The following is a 19247-nucleotide window of genomic DNA, read 5'->3' as shown; positions in this document are numbered from 1 at the left end:
GTGTGACATCACCACACTCAAGTACAAACAGATAACAGTCACAGCTGACTGTCCACAGTGCGTGGACCTGCAAGAAGACCACACTTTTCTCGGGCCATTATCTCCGTAACCGTTCAACTTTGGACATAGGTGTTTTGGGTTATATCGGCATACTTTAACATAAGGAACACCCTCCCGAAGTTTGGTCCATTCCTCCTGGGACACCCTGTATATTTACTTGAGTTATGTTCATAGATGCCTGATGGTGACCTAAACTGTATGGTTGAAACATTCAGCACAAGTAAAAAATATAATTAAATCAAAATTTGATTCAAGGGGAAATAGGAGATTGAATTCAGGTAATGCTTGCTACCATTCAGTGCATAACTTTTTGTCTTCCCATCTGCTGTCAAAAAATGCAAAAATTTTAATATAGAGGAATATAATTTTGACTCTGGTTCTGTATGGGTGTGAAACTTGGTCTTTGACATTAAGGGAGGAACAGACTGAGGGTGTTTAGGAGAATATTTGGATCGAAGAGGGATGAAGTGACAGGAGGATGGAGAAAATTGCATAATGAGGAGCTTCATAGCTTGTACTATTCTCCAAGTGTAATTAGAATGATTAAGTCAAGGAGGATGAGGTGGGCAGGGCACGTAACACGAATGGTGGAGAAGAGGAATGCATAAAGGCGTAGGTGGGTGGACAATATTATGAGTAAAATGGATCTTGGAGAGATAGGATGGGGTAATATGGACTGGATTGATCTGGCTCAGTGTACCTCAAGCTGTAAGTAGATGCTGTGGTTTTAGGACAGAGTTCCAGGGTGGCCTGTTGTGAGACAGTATCAAAGATCTTGCAGCAAGTGTTCAAGCAGATGTAACAGCAGTCAGTGGCAACATGTTAGGGTGTACTGTACCGGGCACTGCTGCATGCCTTGATATGGATGGAGGTCACTTGGAACACCTTCTGTAACTACTGAATGGCCCATGGACAGTCTGTGCCACTTGACAGTGATGTGTGTCTTGAAAACCAAACATCACAGTTCAGTGCTGTTCAGTATTTTTGATGGTCTTCCTTTTTAACACTGTGCATGACTGCTGTTTCATCCTGTTTAGTGAGTTCAGATTTACAGTTTGTAGAGCTCTACATACCGTATTTACGCATGTATAGGCCGCACATTTTTTGCCAAAAATTCAAGAGGAAAACTGGGGTGCGGCTTATATTCGAAATCACACTTCATTTAAAAAAAATTATATTCATAATTAGTAATACAGGGTGTTCTACTCCTGAAATAATATTCCAAGAAAATTATTTTTTCTATAATTTGTCTGAAAATTGTGCTGCGGCCTATACACGCGTAAATACGGTAATTGTTACAGTATATTGGCAGTCCAGGAGTGGTGTCAGTGAAGAAAATGTATGTTGATTTTCTGGGTGAGCAAGGATTGTGCAGCATCTGCCTCCTCAGTTGTGTACCATCTATGAGGAGCCCCTGTATCACAGGTATATGCCTCTCATGTTCATTCTTCTAGGCCAGCTTCTGGAACTCATTTGGTAGGTACTATACATAACCCTAGGTAATGAAGTGTATTATGAACCAGTTCAGTGCTGTAAGGGAGTAGGCGGCTGGATTTCTCTGCAGGGTTGGTTATTATGGAATGGAGGCAAACAGTGGTTCCAGCTCAGAAATGAAACGAAATGAGATTGTTGTTTGAATATTATATTGTACACTGTCTATTTAATAATTACGGCTCTACTCCCATTCACAGGGGGAGCCACATCTAGGGTAGGGTAGCTGACTGCATTTGTTAGAACAGGGCATCAGGCAACTGAGCATAGCTATGAGGCAGGAAGTATGGGCTGTTAAGAACAATTCCTGGGCCACCCTGTTGGTCCTAGGTTCAATCCCTGCCATTAAAAAAAATAAAACTCATTTTTCTGTATTGTACATCCCAATAATTTGTTACCATTTTGCATTGCAGGCCAGATTGTAGTCTGTGCTGGATTTGTGTGTGGAGGCTTTCAGATGGTGCAGCATGTGGATGCTAGAATTCCACAAAAAGAGGAGGTAAACTAAGTTCTTTCATGTTATAAGGTTTGAGGTTTTCATGGTGACTGAACAATTCTGTCATCTGGGATGTGGCAACTTGTAAATCTTGTGTGAACTGACGTTTCAGAGGGACATATTGCCTTCATCTTCGGAGTAGAAAAATCCCTGAGCAGGTGTAGCCTGCAGCCACCTGCTTGCAGATTTTTCTACCACGAAGATAGATACGATATGTTCATCTGAAATGCTAGCTCACACAAGAGCTACATGGCGCCACATCCCAGAAGATGCCATTCTTCTTTCTTGTTGCTTTTCAGGACAGTTATTTATTGCATATACTGTCTCAGCTGTCTTGTGAGGATTCTTGCAGTATGTTAAAACTGTCAGATATGCTGTGAGAATCCGTTGAAGATAGCTGAGAGGAGTCAGATAGTTGGAAATATGTAGGGCAGTCAAAAAGTTCCCGGAATTAACCCGCAGACAGAGAACAAACGATAAGATAGCGCACACACTGTTGTGGTGGGAAGCTCAGTCTGTCTGCTCACAGGTGCAACAGGTCTGAGTGTGCAGTGTCATTACTGTTCCGTTTGAATTAGATGTGTGTGTTGGTCGCAGTTCGAACAGCGTGCGAACATCAAGTTCATGTGCAAATTGGGAAAATCTGCTTCAGAGATGCTATTGGCCCTGCAGCAAGTTTACGGTGATACAGTGAGCTTGTACAAGTAACTTAAGTTGGAGGTCAGTAAGTTACTCTGAAAGATGGTCCTGTAAGAGAAGATTTTTCAGTTACGAATAAATGCGCTTCAATACCAAACATTACTCATGTTCTTGCAATGACAAAACTGCCTCTGTGTTATCTGATGAGAAATACCATGGTCCTAATACACAGACAAGCAGCCTGTGCTCAATTAATTAAGCACCACAAAATCAAGGTGATTCACTATCCACTGGACTGGGAATCGAACCCAGGCCTTTCAGCTCATAACACATCACTATACCAACTGACCTATCCTGGCTTGGCTTCACAGTGTTAACTGGTTTACAACAGGATTAATTTCAGTGGGAGATGTCTTGCAAGAGTAAATACATAATGTTCAGATGCTGCTAAAATTGTAAAGATGTTGATCACCTACATTCCAAAGGTGCTACGCCATAAAAGCATATGGGAGAGTGGATGTATAGACCCAAGTTTTCTTGACCTCGGAGATGTCAGCTTCACCCCCAGGGAAAGAGTCCCCGGTACACACTGAATAGGAGGCTGGAACGGACAACATGGAGAAAATTCTGGACCCTTCAGTTGTCCAGCCCATAGCCAGTAGCTACACCGACTGTGCTCTCCTGCCTCCTAAGCCATTTGTTTAAGAAGTTAAACTATTTCTCCCAGCCAAGGCTTCTCATTTTTAAAGATGGTCAGCTGTCAACATCCTACAATAAGATCATTTTAGGAGGAGGGCTCCATCATTTAAAAAGTTAATATCATCAACTTCAGTTTCTGTAGCACTAATTAGAAAATGGTCTCATGTAACTTCCAAATATAATGAAGGAACTCCTAGGATTTTTTTTTTTTGGGGGGGGGGTAATTTTATAAAATGCAAATCACTGATTACCTTGCCTCTGCAAACTCCCCATCCACACACACATTTTCATCCAGGCAGGTTGTGATGCGTTCACTTGCTCTGCACAAACAAAAAACAGTGTCAACACATTTTCAGTATTTCACAGCAACGGAGTGCCTTGATTCTCTCTTCAACTGGACATTAGATTCAGGAGAGTGATCAGATTCATCTTGCCGTGAGCACCGTTTAGATAGAAAAGGATCACAGGCTTTAAAGAGATACAGTACTCATATGAATGAGCAAAAAAGTTCCTGCTGAGATACAGATGATGTGATTCCCGAGCAGAGTAATTTGAATCTATTACAAAACCACTACATGATTTCAAATCAAGTCACATATGCAAGGGAAAGGTAAGCAAACATACATGATGCACACTAGTCTCCTAGTATCCAGACAAACGCAACACTCACCCTTATCTCGACAGGCACTGATTTCAAGACATGTTCACTGGGACTTGGCTGCTTGTTTATGCGAGTACTATATCCTGTCTTCTGGGACATGATGTTATGTAGTCCCTTGAATGTCAACTGACGTTTCAGGGTCAAAAAAGAAACCAGCATGAAAGGGGTCGCTGTTAGACCTCACACCCTACACTTTGATTAACACAAAATCAGAGTTCCCAAGGACTACGAGAATTCATGCAGGGAAGTGTCATATGCAGTCTCAAACCTAAAAATTGTGCACACATATATTTTAATCATTAACCTTTAACGTCCGAAGTGCCCCGAACGGGCCAGTGATGAGTATGGTCATTGTGGCCAAAGTACCCCATTTTGGCCAGCTGGGCATTTAAACTCCACTAGTGGAAGCGTGTGCACACACCGCTAGTAGAAGCACATGCACAGTCCTAAATATATATTTTTAAATATAGTAATTACCAGACAGACTTGAGTAAGACCATAATAGAGGAATTAAAATGATACCTACGTGAACAACAGCAAAAAAGAGTATGTGTGAGTCATAACCACAATCATGCACAAACCAGTACTTTTATTGCAGATTCTGCAGATTAATGTGTTAAAAATATATAGTAAAATTCGATGTACATACCTTTTTTGTTGTTATCTGCTTGAACTGGGAAACAATTTTTGCAGTATGCATCAAAATTAAAAGAAAAAAACTGAAAATAGAGTATAACTCTTTGTATAAAAATTTTCAAATCTTCCGTTATAATATGTGACACTAAGTTCTTTGTTGATACAATCAAAGTTAATTCCATCTATTTATCATAAAAATTTTGTTAGATACCGCATTTTAAAACGCAATGCTTAAAATTGTTTAAGCGCCCTAACAGGAACGGACATTTAAACGAGCACCAGTAGTGGGCATTTAAATAAATTCTGGCCAGCTCAAGCTTATCACTATTTAAAGGTTAATTAAATGTAGCAAGTCTTTCTTGTGATGCTAACAGTTAACTTGTCAAAGGAATTTCTGGAATATTATAGAACCCAGAAGTTCATTTCCACATTCAAAAAAGCCCAATAAGATTGCTGTCTTGAACAAGGTGAATCCAGTCCACATTCTCACATGCCAATGTTTTATTATTATTATCCTCCCATATATGCCTAGGCCTTCCTACCAAAATTCTGTATGCTCTTGTCTTCTGCTATATGACCTACCCATTTCACCCGCCTTGATTTGATTAAGTCTCCTCTTACTTTCTTGTAGTTCCCAATGTCCTCATTGGCACCACATTCTCCCCCCCCCCCCCAAGTCTTCTCTCTTCCTCTTCCTGGCCACAGTGAAAAGAACCTGCCCATATACTTTTTATTAAAATATGGTTTATGAAAATTTTTAATTTAAGAACAATCTGATATCAAAAGGGATAAGTAGTAGCACAATGTGTATTGTGCAAACGTGGATGGTGTTATGAACTGTAAATACATGAAAGAAAGTGGCTCAGTACCATTCTGTACAGTCCCTTGGACACTCAGAGGCAGATCGACGTGACAAAACTAACTGCTGTTTTCCCCCAAAATTCACCCAGCATGGCTTGCTCCTAAGAAGTATGGAGATCAGTGATCATGTTCATGCTTCAGCTCATTTAACTTTGAGGGCAAAGCACCCCAGTGTCCCAGAGCTACCCTACCTCTCTGGTAATGATCATGGCCACAAGAATTATCACATTCCTACAATGTATGGAACAAATAAACTCCGTGATTTTAGTCCGCAAGCGAACCATACCAATTGAGAGACCACCACTTGTCGGCGAACTTTAGTGGCAACTTTTGCAGATAGAGGGTGTTGTATGGTCAGCGCAACGAATTCACATGGCCATTAATTTCGGTTTTCTAGACTGGAGCTGCTATTTCCTTGAAATAGTTCCTCAATTATCCTCATGAGGCTGAGTGGACCCCGTTCCAGACCCACTACTTCTCATAAAAAAATCTGGTAGCACCGGGAATCGAACCAGGACCTCTGGACCTGTAGCAAGGAATGCTGACTACTAGACCATAGAGGTGGTCCCTTTAATGTAGCACAGTGACAATATGAACTTGACTGTGCCGCCTCTTCCTTATCAACCTACCATCAAGACCAGATTCTTGCTAGCATGACTAGAGATCTCTTGAGGCTTTGCTCGATCACTCCAGGAACTCCTGGAACACTGCTTTAAATTATGCTATGACCATTTCCTGTGTAATTTCTCTGTCACCCCCATCCTGCCATTTTACACAAACCTATGCAGTTGAAAGAATGCAACTAGATACACCAAAACCACCTGTGAAATGTAATTCTTCACCACTAATGAGGCATCCAGAAGCCAAGAACATTAAACATCATTACCACCACAACAACAGTAACCAATGAACCTCTCAGCTATCTAAAAGCAAGTCAACACCTTGCACTTTGGTTAAGGAACAGACCATGAAATTAACAAACGCTCTTTTTATAAAGACTGTCACAGGATCATATCCTGAGCCACTTCAATCAGATTACAGGATTAACGATTGCATCGGGTAGCATATCGCCACACTGTGGAGATGGAACACCTCCTGGCCGAAATAAAGGCCAAAATAAGAACCAGTCAGGCAAAGATGGATGCCAGTAAGAAAGCTGATCAAGAAGACATGAAGGAAATGATGGAGAGTCAGACAGGTTCTACAGTCTCCAGAATAGAGGCTGACAGAAAAACCGACTGGGAAGAGATAAGAGCTGGCTTCCCTCATCTCCTGGACAGAGGCCAACCAGGCAAAAATGGACGTAAATCTAAATGAAATAAGAGAGGAAATTCAATCTGGCCAAGCGGAAAAGAGATCCATAGTTAATGCCTGGATAGTGCACATGATGGACGGGCAAAAGGAGATGACAGCCTGCCAAGAAACAACGGAGGCACATCTGGAATGTGAGAAGCCAACCTCAGTGGACTTGGAACCTGAAGTGGAACATTTGGAGGTCCCTAAGGAAGATGTAGTGAAACTGGATGAAGGACAGAGGAGGCAACGCAGGGACCAGAATCTGGCCACCAGAAGCTGAAGGGAAGGACATGGGGTTATTGTGGATCCTGGAAGAGTGACTGTTGCCAGCAGGATGATGACCTGCTATGCAAGAGATGCATTGTCAGAAAGGACTGCACCAAGATGAAGTGATTCGGTTATGTAATTATAATGGAACAAAAAAGGATGGATAAGAAATATTTTGAAGCATGCCATATGGCAGAAGAAAATGTAAAGGCCTAGACTTAGATGGCTGGAAGATATAGGGAATGATTCACCTGAGCTGAAAGTGGCAAAATGGAGGTAAAATGCAAAGAGCAAAAAATGGACATCTGTCCTAAAGACAGTTATTTCACCCTTAGAGAAATTTGGGATAAATATCAATGCTCTTAAACACAAAATGCAAACAAATTCAAACTGCATATGCATATGGATTGGTGATGTACCAGGTCATATGCATGGCTACACACGTATCAGTAACGTAGCACGATAACTGTTCTCATCCTACTGTGCATCAAGTTCAATTGCAAGTGGTTCAGCTAAATGAGCGCAGAAAGTGAGCCCACATATTTTGTGTAGGAATACATCTTCACTTCTAACATGGCCATCTGTGGAATAGTAGGGTTTGCATTACAGACCTTCAGTACACAGAAACATTTTTCAAGAATACATCCCTTCTGGAAACTGAAGCATGGGGTAGAGAAAACTTATGAATAAATAAGTGTGATGTCTTTTGTTACCAATTAACTCCCAGTAAGGCCTATCCAGTTTGTTCTTTACTGTACGTGTCAAAGAGATGTTCATATGACTATGGCAGTTCTGTAATTCCTCTTGGAAATGATCCCGATCAACTCTTTAGTCAAGAAATTTTTTAAAAAATATGCATCAATTACGTAGTTCNCATCCCCACCATTAGCCCGGATAATCGAGAGTTGACTGTACTAAAATTATCTCTGCAAATCAGACTATCACTGTGCATGATGTGCTACAGGGTTGCAAACCACTGTTCATAAGCAGTATTGGTCCTCTGTGGTCTAGTGGTCAGAGTTCCTGGCTACAGATCCAGAGGTCTGGGTTCGATTCCCGGCGCTACCAGATTTTCTGAGAAGTGGTGGGTCTGGAACGGTGTCCACTCAACTCATGAGGATAATTGAGCAGCTGCTTGAATGGAAAAGTAGCAGCTCTGGTCTAGAAACCCGTGATTAAAGGCCATGGGGACGCGTTGTGCTGACCACATGATACCCTCTATCTGCTAAAGTTAGCACTAACTTTGCCGACAAATGATGTTCTCTCCATCGTTATAGGTTGCTTGTGGACTACAGGCCACGGAGTTTGTTTGTACTGGTCCCCTTTACATGACAAACCATTACCACGATAAAGTTCAAACTGTGTATGTGATAACTATGAAACCTGTATTTAAGGCTTCTTTGGTGAGAAGTTCATTTCAACAGCAAACTCACGAAATCTTAAAAAGACGGGACTTCAAGCACCGAGCACCTGGGGTCACTGAAACTGAACTTTAAGTAGGGGTTCCATAAAGCAGGTCAATGTCAATGTCAATTTCCCCACAACACCCCATAATTACATTCAGATATGACACACACCTTGCAGTTGATGCACGGTAAGTAGGGGAGAATTTTCTGCTTACCCTTTCTGAGTCTGAAGCCAGCAGCCTCCTTGGTGCCTTCCTAGATCCTCCTTGTTCAGCCCAGACACAATGACATCGTTGGAAAAACTTCTGTCAACAAGAACAAACATCCTTCACAGGGCATCCAACTTTCTTACTTACATTAATCTCTCAAGCACAGAGGCTACAGAGTAAATAAAGCCATCATATTTCCTGTCCTGCTTCTTCCTGCACGTGCCACTTTGTCCACCACAAATCCCATTTGACTAGACCTGGTATCGAACCTGGGCCACTGCAGTGGGAAGCCAGCGACTAACCACTTGAGCTATGGCGTGCCTTCCTGCACATTAACGCAGCCCCAAACAAACCTGACACACTGCACAGCTTTAGATATTGTGCAGCAATAGTAACAAGCCCCTGAAGTGACACGTACTTTCAGTGCAGACGCCTCACAGATGGTGTAAAGCGGGCAGGGTGTTCTTGCTGCAGGCTGTTGGTTCTTATTCCGTGAGGTGTGCCCAACCAGGGAGGGGTGGGGTACAAGGCATTTCTGACCCCAAATCACTTTTGCCTAAAACTGTTTACAAACTAACAATCAGGAAATGTCCTCCAAAACAAAGCAAACTTCTCAACTGTGACTTGTGTATCAAAATCAAAATGCAACAAGTTGGATTTCAACCAGTGAACTCAGCAGACGCTACAAAGACAAACTCATGCCATGTGAATCTGTTATTTCTTCACGTATGAACACAAGTTAATGATCTGTATTTGTTTCTGACTTTCTCTTCTTGTTCTCTGGCTTAAGATTGCTTCTATATTCATTCTACAAGTCTGCTTAATACCAATGTTGGCATTCCATACTGTTTGTTTGTAATGCAATTCTGCTTTTCTTTCTGGACTCTGCAGTTCAAGTGCAGTGTATCCAATGTCTGACTGGACAATGGTCTCATTTATATGAACAGTTACTAACACTCTGACCAAAAATACTATCAAACCCATGGAAGAGAATCCTATAAGAAAGGGCACGGGATAAACAAGGTTAAGAACCGCTGTTGTACACGTTCCACATGCGTGGACCTTTCACTGCATCCTTACTACATCTGAATGTCATGACATCCCCTTCCATTTGATACAGGAATTTATTTCTCCACTGATCTCTCCACATCTGTGAACAAACAGTAACACTTCACGACAGAATGTATAAAATGCTTCCAGAACATTCATGTAAGTATATAAGGCATGGGACCATTTCAAATGATAACATTTCAGTATATCAGAAACTTTTTGCTATGAATTTTCAATATAATTATTTTTGACATAACAAACTCTCAACCTAACAGAGCTTCACTATGCATGGAGGCTGACACAGCTGCATGGGGTATTGCGCAGTCCTATGGGAGAAAGACCAGCATTTCAGAGTAACGTAACTGCCTCCAACTTCCAGGCCGATAGCCACCCGTCATGCTACACGGTGCACTGACCCAGAAGATCACAATATAAACCTTCACTGCTTCTGAGGCAACACACACACCTTTGCTTCACAGACTCCTTGCTTCTGGCGCCTGGTGACACATCCTCATTACAGATGCAATGCAGCATGAAAGGAGGGAAAAGGGCCCTTCCCTGAACCTCCTTGTTCAGCCTACACCCAATCACATCTTTTGCCAGCTGAGACTGCAGTTCCTCCATTGATGTCCCTCCAGGGCTGCCAACAAATAAAAATAATTATGACAAACTCTCCGGCAATAACAAATTATAATTCACATACAATCTGTATCATGTTGATGGCCTTCTCACATGAGACTCACCTTCGCTACAGGGCCACCTCATGATTGGTGTGCAATAGCTGTGTGATGGGAAGGGATCTTCAGTGCTTCTTACTTGGTAAAAACTCAAGCTCCTCACAGGTGACATATAATGGGAATGCTCCTTGCTCACTTCACACCAAAGAGTGTCGTTCACCATGGCGAACAGAACTTTTTCAGTGGTGCCAGCCCATACCAGGAAACAATAATAAAGAATATGTAAACAATATTCATTTCTCGAGCACAATATATTTACCATCTTCAGCAGCACTGCTTACTATACACTTGATAGCTCATTAACATTCACCCATTCCATGCAAGTAAATTATCCAATCAAAATATGAATTCATAGATTTTCAATTTGCAAAAGACTAACCCACAACAAGAGTCCACACTCAAACTGCTTGCTCCAGCTGGCTAAATTCATCATCATGATGAATTGCAATGTTCCAGTGAGATGCCATCAAACTCCTGTCAACAATGAGTAAAAATCTGTAAGAGGAATCTCAACTACTCCCCTTACGCTAAACTGCCCTAAGAACTGAGGCAGCACCACAAAGTGCAAAGCAAGCTGTTAACTTTCCCTCAGGTGGGGATGCAGGGGGGTTCCAGTGTAGTTATTTCTACACAGCAACGTACCGAAGGCACTACACCCTAACACATTATATAACAAGTCAACAGCATAACATTCACCTACGTACAGGAAAACGTGATCCGGAGGCGTGGGCAGGCCACTGTCAGTTCTATCGAAGCTTAAATAATTCCTTTTATATATAACAACACTTCCTTACCTGCAAACCATTATCTGATACTATTTGCACTTATTTGTGCTATTATTATCAAAAGAGAACTTCATTAGTCGTAGGTGATTTATATTATTATGCACTCTACAACTCCAACCACATACTCATACCGCTCAAACCAGTAATATTTGCCGAAAACAATAACGAATCAAATTGCACCTTTCCAATGTTTCCAATCACGGGAACAGGCGGACGCCATCCATGGTAACTTATAGGTTCAGTCGGGAAAGTACTCTGTGCCATGGGCTTCCTAAAGGTTATGCGGTAGCGACGCCATTTCTCTGACGTACTATTAACTCTACCCTCTACCCGCTCTACCCTACAGCGTGCTACGTCAATGTAATGGAGTTAGAAATTTTGTGAGGTTAGGATTTAGATACCATTCTTCCATATATAATTTGTGTGGAGCATTGTTGAAATGGTTTGCAGGTGTATTACGACCTGTTAAAAATGTCCCAACTTCAGGATATTCGTGAAGTATTTTCACTGAGAGTGAAAGAACTTCATTTCAGATAACAGTTGTAACTTGTCAAACTCCCCTAATGCATCAAAGTTTTTCTTATTCGATCCATAGGTTGTTCATGGCCTTTGCGGTAGTAGGAGCGAATTATACTCCCGAAGAAAGTGTAACAGTTGTCTGTCATGGATCATTTAAGTCCTTAATGATCCACACCCTCGGCGTATAACCTTGAAGGTTATAAGGAATGTAAATAAATTATCTTCCATCAATAAATGAGTAAGGTGGCCTTGTGTGTACCAGATCGACGATTTTTCTTCCAAGACCAAAAGAATCCGGTAAAGCCGGATTGACTGCAGGTGCTCGAATTTTGGCCAGTATATTCCGAATTTGAATCCAGTAGCATGTATCCCCCCCCTATTTTACAAGTGTTTGTTTACAAAGCATCTTTTAATGTATACTAACATAATGTGTACACCACTGCAAAAGTGGGTAATATAGTGGTCCATTGTTCTGAGGTGGAAAGACCATGATAGAGAAACCAGTGCAGATAACTTCCTTCTCTCTATTACAGCCCACTATGGAAGAAATCAAAACAGAACCCAATTCAGACAGTGAAACCTTTCCATCACCTCCCCTCAATGAAGAGTTGCCTGTGGCAGTAATGAAGACTGAAGCTAATGTGAGTTAACATTTCTTTTGTCTTTTTCAAGGTGGTGTCATTATCTCTCTTGAGCATTTATTAATCTCTTTAAATTTATGCTGGCCTTAAAGTTATATGGGAATTTATAAATTGTTTTGTATTCAGTAAGTTGTTATGAATGTGAAGAACCAAGTAAAATTATTAAAATTTCAGTTCCTTCTAGAAGTGCATAAATTGCAACAAAAGTGAAATTTCTGCTCTGTAGGAGCCTATAAAATATGGTGGGGAGTGCAAGAACTCCAAGAATCCCAGTTTCTGGAGCTGTCAAGTACCAGAATAATCTGTCTTCAGGGATTATAAAATTTTAGGGTTTGTGGCCAGGGTAACATAGTGAAAAATTCTGGAGTAGGTTAACAGATGGGGTAACTTTCCATAAGGGGTTTAATATGTAAGGAAGCTTGGACCACAAGTTTTTGATGATGGTTGTATCATAGATCTTACCTGCACCAGACCAGTTATGCCCTCAAAGAAATTTAAAATTGTGCCATGAAAAAAACTTCATATTCTGTAGCCAGCCAAGTTGCAGATCAGAGATGAAGCCTCCAATTTAAAGATCAAGGATGTCATAATGTGCTGCCTGGTCGAGGCTGTTGCACATGTCAAAGGGTGGTGATAAATTAATATGGAGGAATGGTGGAATAATGATTAGTAGGGCAAAACCAAAGATACTTGGACATAACTCTGTCCCAGTACCACTTCATCCACAATGAATCTCACATGAAATTACCCAGGATTGAACCTGGGGACTTCGTGGTGAGAAGTAAGCATCTGACTGCCTAATTTATTAAACAGCCATTGAATGTAATTAGAAAAACTGCTGATGCAATGGAATTGGTTCAGGGGATGACCATGTTAGACTAATTCATGCAGATAATTTATTTTTCCTCTTACAGCCCAGTATTGATGTAATCAAAACAGAACCCAGTTCAGACAGTGAGACCTATTCATCCCCTCCCCTCAGTGAGGATCTGATAAGCATGAAATTGGAAGAATTTCCTTGCCGATGATACAAGTGTAATAGTAAATGAATTAAATTTTATGCAGCTGGAAAAAAAACTTACTACAGTGTTTAGATCGATGAATGAATGGTTTAATTCAAATATGCTTTCATTAAATTTAGGCAAGACTTGCTGTGTAAATTTCTCAGCTAAACATAATTTTACCAAAAAATTAAATATTGAATATGGAAACAAAATTCTATTAGAGTCAAATGAGGTAAAATTCTTGGGTATGACACTGGATAACACAATATCTTGGAAAGGGCATATAGATTCAATTATAGGTAAATTAAATAAAGCCTGTTATATAATTAGGAAAACCAAACAGTATTTAAATATTGATGCCCTTAAAATGGTGTATTACGCCTTTTTCCACTCAGTGATGTCTTACGGTTTGATTTTTTGGGGAAATAGAACTCTCAGTATGTGCGTTTTTAAATTGCAGAAGAGAGCTGTTCGAATAATGGTGGGAGCTGGAAACAGAGATTCATGTAAAAAAATCTTTAGACAATTGAAAATATTACCACTGCCTTCTCAATATATATATTCTTTGATGATGTTTGTAGTTAATAATATGGATTTATTTGTAGAAAATTCAGATATATATACAACTGCAACAAGAAATAGTTCAAATTTGCATCTCCCCTCATCAAATCTAACAGCATTTCAGAAAGGTCCACAGTATTTTGGAATCAAAATTTATAATAGTCTTCCACGCAAAATAAAACAGTTATCCAAAAACAAAAATCGATTCAAGAAAGAACTATTACAATTTCTCCATTTACATTCATTTTATGGTATTGATGAAATTTTTGATTACACGGTTAAGAAGATTGATAATTGATTTTATTGGGATTAAATACTTAATTGGTGAAAAGTTAAATTACAAGTTTTATAATTTTAAAATTGTGTTTGCATAAATATTTTAACATGTATTATATTTTTTGTAATTATTATATTTAATTGTTATATTGGACTATTGTCTATATCCTGAGTCTTACGACCTTGTAAAGGATTTTTGACATGTAAATAAATGAAATGAAAAAATGAAATGAAAGACTGAAGTCAGTGTGAGTTACATTTCTTTATATTCTTCTAGATGGTGTCATGTTTTCCTTTATTAGTCCCACAGTTTTATGTGGGTCTTACATTTATGATTACTAAACTCCCTTGTTTAATCCAGAAATACATTTCTTTTATGGATTTTTATAAACCTTTTAATTAAATTATTTCTTGTAGTGAACTGAAGTTACTACAGAAGTCGAAACAATTCATACCAAAAGCTTCAGCATCATTTCAGTCTACACTATATTGAGGTGTGGTAGCTGTGTGTAAATTGTAGGCTGTTGCAAAACATTCTGTACTACTTAATCACATCTATATAGTCTGTAAAGTATTTTTGTGTCATTCGGATTTTTTTGGTAATCTTATTCATGGCACAGATATATTTGTGGTCACTGATAGAGTTTTTAGCGACCGCCTCTGTGGTCTAGTGGTCAGAGTTCCTGCCTAAAGATCCAGAGGTCCTGGATTCGATTCCTGGCGCTACCAGATTTTCTTAGTGGGTCTGGAACAGGGTCCACTCAGCATCATGACGATAATTGAGGATCTATTTCAAGGAAATAGCGTCTGTGTTCTAGAAAACCGAGATTAATGGCCATGGGGATCTGTTGCGCTGACCATGTGACACCCTCTATCCGCAGAAGTTAGCACTAACTTTGCCGACAAGCGGTGGTCACTTGGTCGGTATAGTTCGCTTGTGGACTACAGGCCATGTAGTTTGTATAGAGTTTTGAACTAACAAGAAATATTGTAAAATTATATTAAACATTGTCTACTGTCCTAGTTAAATTTACAGTTTATACAATGTTTCAGAAACTGGATATGCTTCCATCATCAGGTGTAAAATGGGGGAAGGAATCCTAGTCAGTTGGGCCTGTGATCGGAACTAGTTCTGTTGCATGGGCCCAAATGAGAATTGCTCCCCCCTTTTACACCTGATGATGAAAGCAGATTCAGCTTCTGAAACACTGTATAATTTTAAAATATGACTAATAATTTTTTAATTAATGACACACCTTCAGAGAATAACAAGAAATATGTTGTATGGAATTAAATACATGTACAGCGATTCCTCAATTAATTGCTGTAATAGAGAGAAGTAACGTGGATAGTTACAAAACCACAGATAACCAAATACCGGTATCTAATGAACTCTGTGCGAAGTAAAAACCTGCGATGACCTGTAGAATCTCTACTGGTCATGCTACCAACCACCAAACAGTAGAAAGAAATGCATTTGCAATGGTAGAAATTCGTCATTGTGCAGGGATAACAGGTGAAAAGCAATAAGACAGTAAGTTGCAACTGAAGATCACAGTAAAGCATGACTGATATATATTAATGAAACAGATGCAATGGGCAACACTTTGTTACAGAAAACTGAGAGGTTCTAAAGTGCCAAAGTGGATAACAGAGTTTACTGTACTTCTGAACAAATGTCTATATTGTATGTCTTATTCCTTGTTTCTTCTTTCACTGAATAGAGGGCCCTCTTGGTCCATATAGTGCATAGCATATTGACCCTAATGCTTTGGGATGAAAAACAAGATTTTACCTTGAGATTGAACGTCCTTCTAAGTGGACATGTCCCTGAAGGCCAGTCTGTGGGACAGTGAACAGTGTGACCATGAGATGTCCTCAATATTGATCTGCACTAGCGTAGGATCTCCATCATAGAAATATGAATGTAGCCATATAACTGCTACAGAACAAGGTGCTCAAATAGTAACCCTTCTGACATGTATTCAGGGGGTGCCTAGTTCAAATGTTGGCTGCGACACTATCCTGATTGATATTTTTCATAGTTTTCCTCATTTCCTTCAGGCAGATGCTCAGATGCTACCTTACATCAGACCACCACCTCTTCCTAGTTATTATTTCCTGTCACCCAATCATCCGATCCTGTATAACCTGAATTAGTGACAGCATTATTGAATAAAGTGCCATTTTATATCTGTTTCTGAACTAATTTACTGGTCAGCTTGATATGTATAGGCCCCGGAGCTCACTGAATTTCATGGTAATTGAATGTATTGTATTCCAGGAGGAATCATGGGATGTTGCTACAATGAAGAATGAAAGTGATCATGAAGTTATAACAGGGGACTGTGGGATGTTGTTGGAGAGGTGAGCATGGTTGTATTTCAACACTGACTGTGTCAAACTGAGTAACATTTGTTTCATGGGGGTCACTCAAAATGTGTTGTCCCATATATAGTTAACAAAGTAGCTAAAATCTGATGTACAAATTCTTATACCTTAGTTACAAATACTGTTTTTCTGTACAATCTCTATCTGTCCCTATCGCTTCATGCCACTTAGAAACAAGGGGTTGTATTCCTGCTCGGTAGAACTTCTTTGCGGTCTGTATAAGCTGTGCTTTGCTACTGCGATAACTGTGTGTTCCTTAAATATCTGTCCGTGAATGGCATTCTTCTGTAGACTCAAATGATGGACAGTCTACTGGGCTGTCTGTTGGATGGGGCTACACATTCATCACAGTTTTCTGATTGCTATGGTTCTCAAAGTGGCATGTGATGTCACATGTTCTAACACAATAGAAGGAATTCATCTGTTTTCTTTTGGGGCTGAGCTCATTGCATTCAGCTATTGAGTGTGTGCCTCAGAATTGACGGTGGTTCATTTTCTTAACCACAATCATCTGGTTGTAAAGGGTGACCACTGCATAGCTCATCACGAAGGCAGTCGTTCCTTTGTCATGATTCACAAATTTCACCAAGCATCCAGCTGTGATTCTGTCAACAGATGCACTTCTGTGATTATTCTCAATTGGTTTTTGATCAGCTGTATGTTTATGACAAGCTTCATTATCAGAGACCATTTTGGAATCTGACTACAACCATAGCATATGGTAGAAAAGTCAGAAATATTATCCAAGGTAGAAAAACAAACAAACAAACTCCAAGGCCTGTAGTCCACAAGCAAACTATACCGACTGAGCGACCACCACTTGTTGGCGAAGTTCGTGTCAACTTTTGTGGATAGAGGGTGTCATGTGGCCAGCGCAACAGATTGCCATGGCCGTTAATCTTGGTTTTCTAAACTAGAGTTGTGATTTCCTTGAAATGGCTCCTCAATTATCCTCATGAGGCTGAGTGGAACCCGTTCCAGGCCAACTACTTCTCAGAAAATCTGGCAGCACTGGGAATCTGTGGCCAGGAACTTTGATCATTAGACCACAGAGGTGGTCATCCAAGGCAGAAAGGCTCAGAATTACTGTACAATGAGTTTCAGTTCTTTTCAATAATTTTCTGCTCAGAAACACGAATGTGGAGCAGCATTTTTCAAGGGTACATCATATTGACAATTGCATCGTTTTGTGCTACACTGAGAACATTTGCAGAAACTTGTTTTCTGTTACAGAGTAGAGCAGTTGAACAGAGAGCGAGAAAACTGTATCAGTGATGGTGACATCATCAGATCTTCAAGTAATATTGATCTCATTAAACGCAGTTGCAATGAAATAGAGGAATCTTATGTTTGTGATATATGTAAGAAACATTTTACACAAAATATATATCTTGTTGCTCATCAGCTCACCCACAGAAGGGAGAGTTTATACAGTTGCAGTACCTGTATTGAGAGTGTTTCAGATAATTGTGATTTTCCTTTGCCTCAGCAAATCCATGCGGGAAAGAATGAGTTTAGTTGTGATGTATGCTGTAAAACTTTTGCACAAAGAGTATACCTAGTGAAACATAAACGTATCCATACTGGGGAGAAACCATACATGTGTAAAATATGTAATAAACGTTTTGCACAAAGTGGTTCTCTTACGACACATAAACGGACTCATACTGGGGAAAGGCCCTATAAGTGCAACATGTGCAATAAGGGATTTGTTGACAATGCTGCTCTGTCTAAACATCGCCGAGTTCATACAGGTGAAAAACCTTTTATTTGTGAAATATGTAATAAATCATTTAGTCAGAGGTCATGTCTTGTGAAACATCGACACCGTGCTCATTGGGAAAAAACATTGCAGTTTCAGTAGTGTGTTGTGTGTGCATCTTTGTATGAAGCAAAGTGAAGTGTATGACAGGTGATATACCATATTACTTCAAATATAAGATGGTGCTGAATATAAAACACATCCAGTTTTTGAATGTGAGTTTTAGGAGCAAAATTAGAAACGTGTGCATTCCTCGAATTTGAGACTCACCTCAGTTTTTCAACGGGAAAAATTGTGTAAAATGTTCATCTTATATTCAAAATAATATGTTAGTGTAGGAGACAGGAATTGTACAAATGCTGTAAGTTCTGGAGACATTTTCTTTGCACAGTTACAGTCTGATACAATGAAAAACTCATTGTAATAAGCATTTTCTTATGCAATGTCAGTTTATGTTAAATGTAGCAATATCAATCACTTTTGTGAGAGGACTTTCTCAAAATTTCCACACTAGTGAGTGGTTTTTTCTTATTTCTGAATTTGCATAAACATACATTTGGTGGCATGGTCTAGACATCACTATCTCTTCTATGGAGTTTCATGCGACATGTTTCAGTGAAATTTTGCCATTATTAGGAGTGTTCAGCTTCATAAGTAAGATGTTGAACTTTTATATCACAGAATTACATTGAAAAGGCATACATTTAACCTTTATGGGACGGGCCATTTAAATTCCAGTAGTGGCAGCGGGACGGAGTTAATTTAAATGCCCGCCATTGTAGAGTAATAAAAATTGTAAT

General features: G+C 39.8%; 2 protein-coding genes across 10 annotated transcripts in view; one reads left to right on the top strand and one right to left on the bottom strand.

The window, feature by feature from the left end:
• LOC111861613 overlaps positions 1-11460 on the bottom strand; it is a 14379-nt gene extending 2919 nt beyond the window's left edge. The window contains exons 1-7 of one of the 4 annotated variants that reach the window (XM_033750396.1): positions 11303-11460; positions 10888-10982; positions 10515-10707; positions 10238-10403; positions 8728-8817; positions 3637-3705; positions 1687-2794 (exon numbers count right to left, since the gene is read on the bottom strand). In XM_033750396.1, coding sequence (XP_033606287.1) covers positions 2725-2794; positions 3637-3705; positions 8728-8817; positions 10238-10403; positions 10515-10707; positions 10888-10944 — 645 coding nt within the window. In that variant the 5' untranslated portion in view covers positions 10945-10982; positions 11303-11460 and the 3' untranslated portion in view covers positions 1687-2724. Of the gene's footprint in view, positions 1-1686; positions 2795-3636; positions 3706-8727; positions 8818-10237; positions 10412-10514; positions 10983-11302 lie in introns of those variants that run through there. The other 3 variants (XM_033750395.1, XM_033750398.1, XM_033750397.1) reach the window with 3 other exon arrangements.
• The window catches only part of LOC111861614 (gastrula zinc finger protein XlCGF17.1-like), a 32302-nt gene extending 13064 nt beyond the window's left edge, over positions 1-19238 (top strand). For 2 of the 6 annotated variants that reach the window (XM_033750391.1, XM_033750392.1), the window contains 5 exons: positions 1362-1485; positions 1965-2050; positions 12346-12453; positions 16579-16661; positions 17919-19238. In XM_033750391.1, coding sequence (XP_033606282.1) covers positions 1398-1485; positions 1965-2050; positions 12346-12453; positions 16579-16661; positions 17919-18549 — 996 coding nt within the window. In that variant the 5' untranslated portion in view covers positions 1362-1397 and the 3' untranslated portion in view covers positions 18550-19238. The other 4 variants (XM_033750393.1, XM_023846315.2, XM_023846316.2 and 1 more) reach the window with 4 other exon arrangements.
• The last annotated feature ends 9 nt before the right edge of the window (positions 19239-19247 follow it).

This window comes from Cryptotermes secundus, unplaced genomic scaffold, assembly GCF_002891405.2.
Source record: "Cryptotermes secundus unplaced genomic scaffold, Csec_1.0 scaffold4367, whole genome shotgun sequence".
Lineage (NCBI taxonomy): Eukaryota > Metazoa > Arthropoda > Insecta > Blattodea > Kalotermitidae > Cryptotermes > Cryptotermes secundus.
The sequence above is the reverse complement of the archived record's forward strand: the minus strand, read 5'-3'. Positions and strand labels throughout refer to the sequence as shown.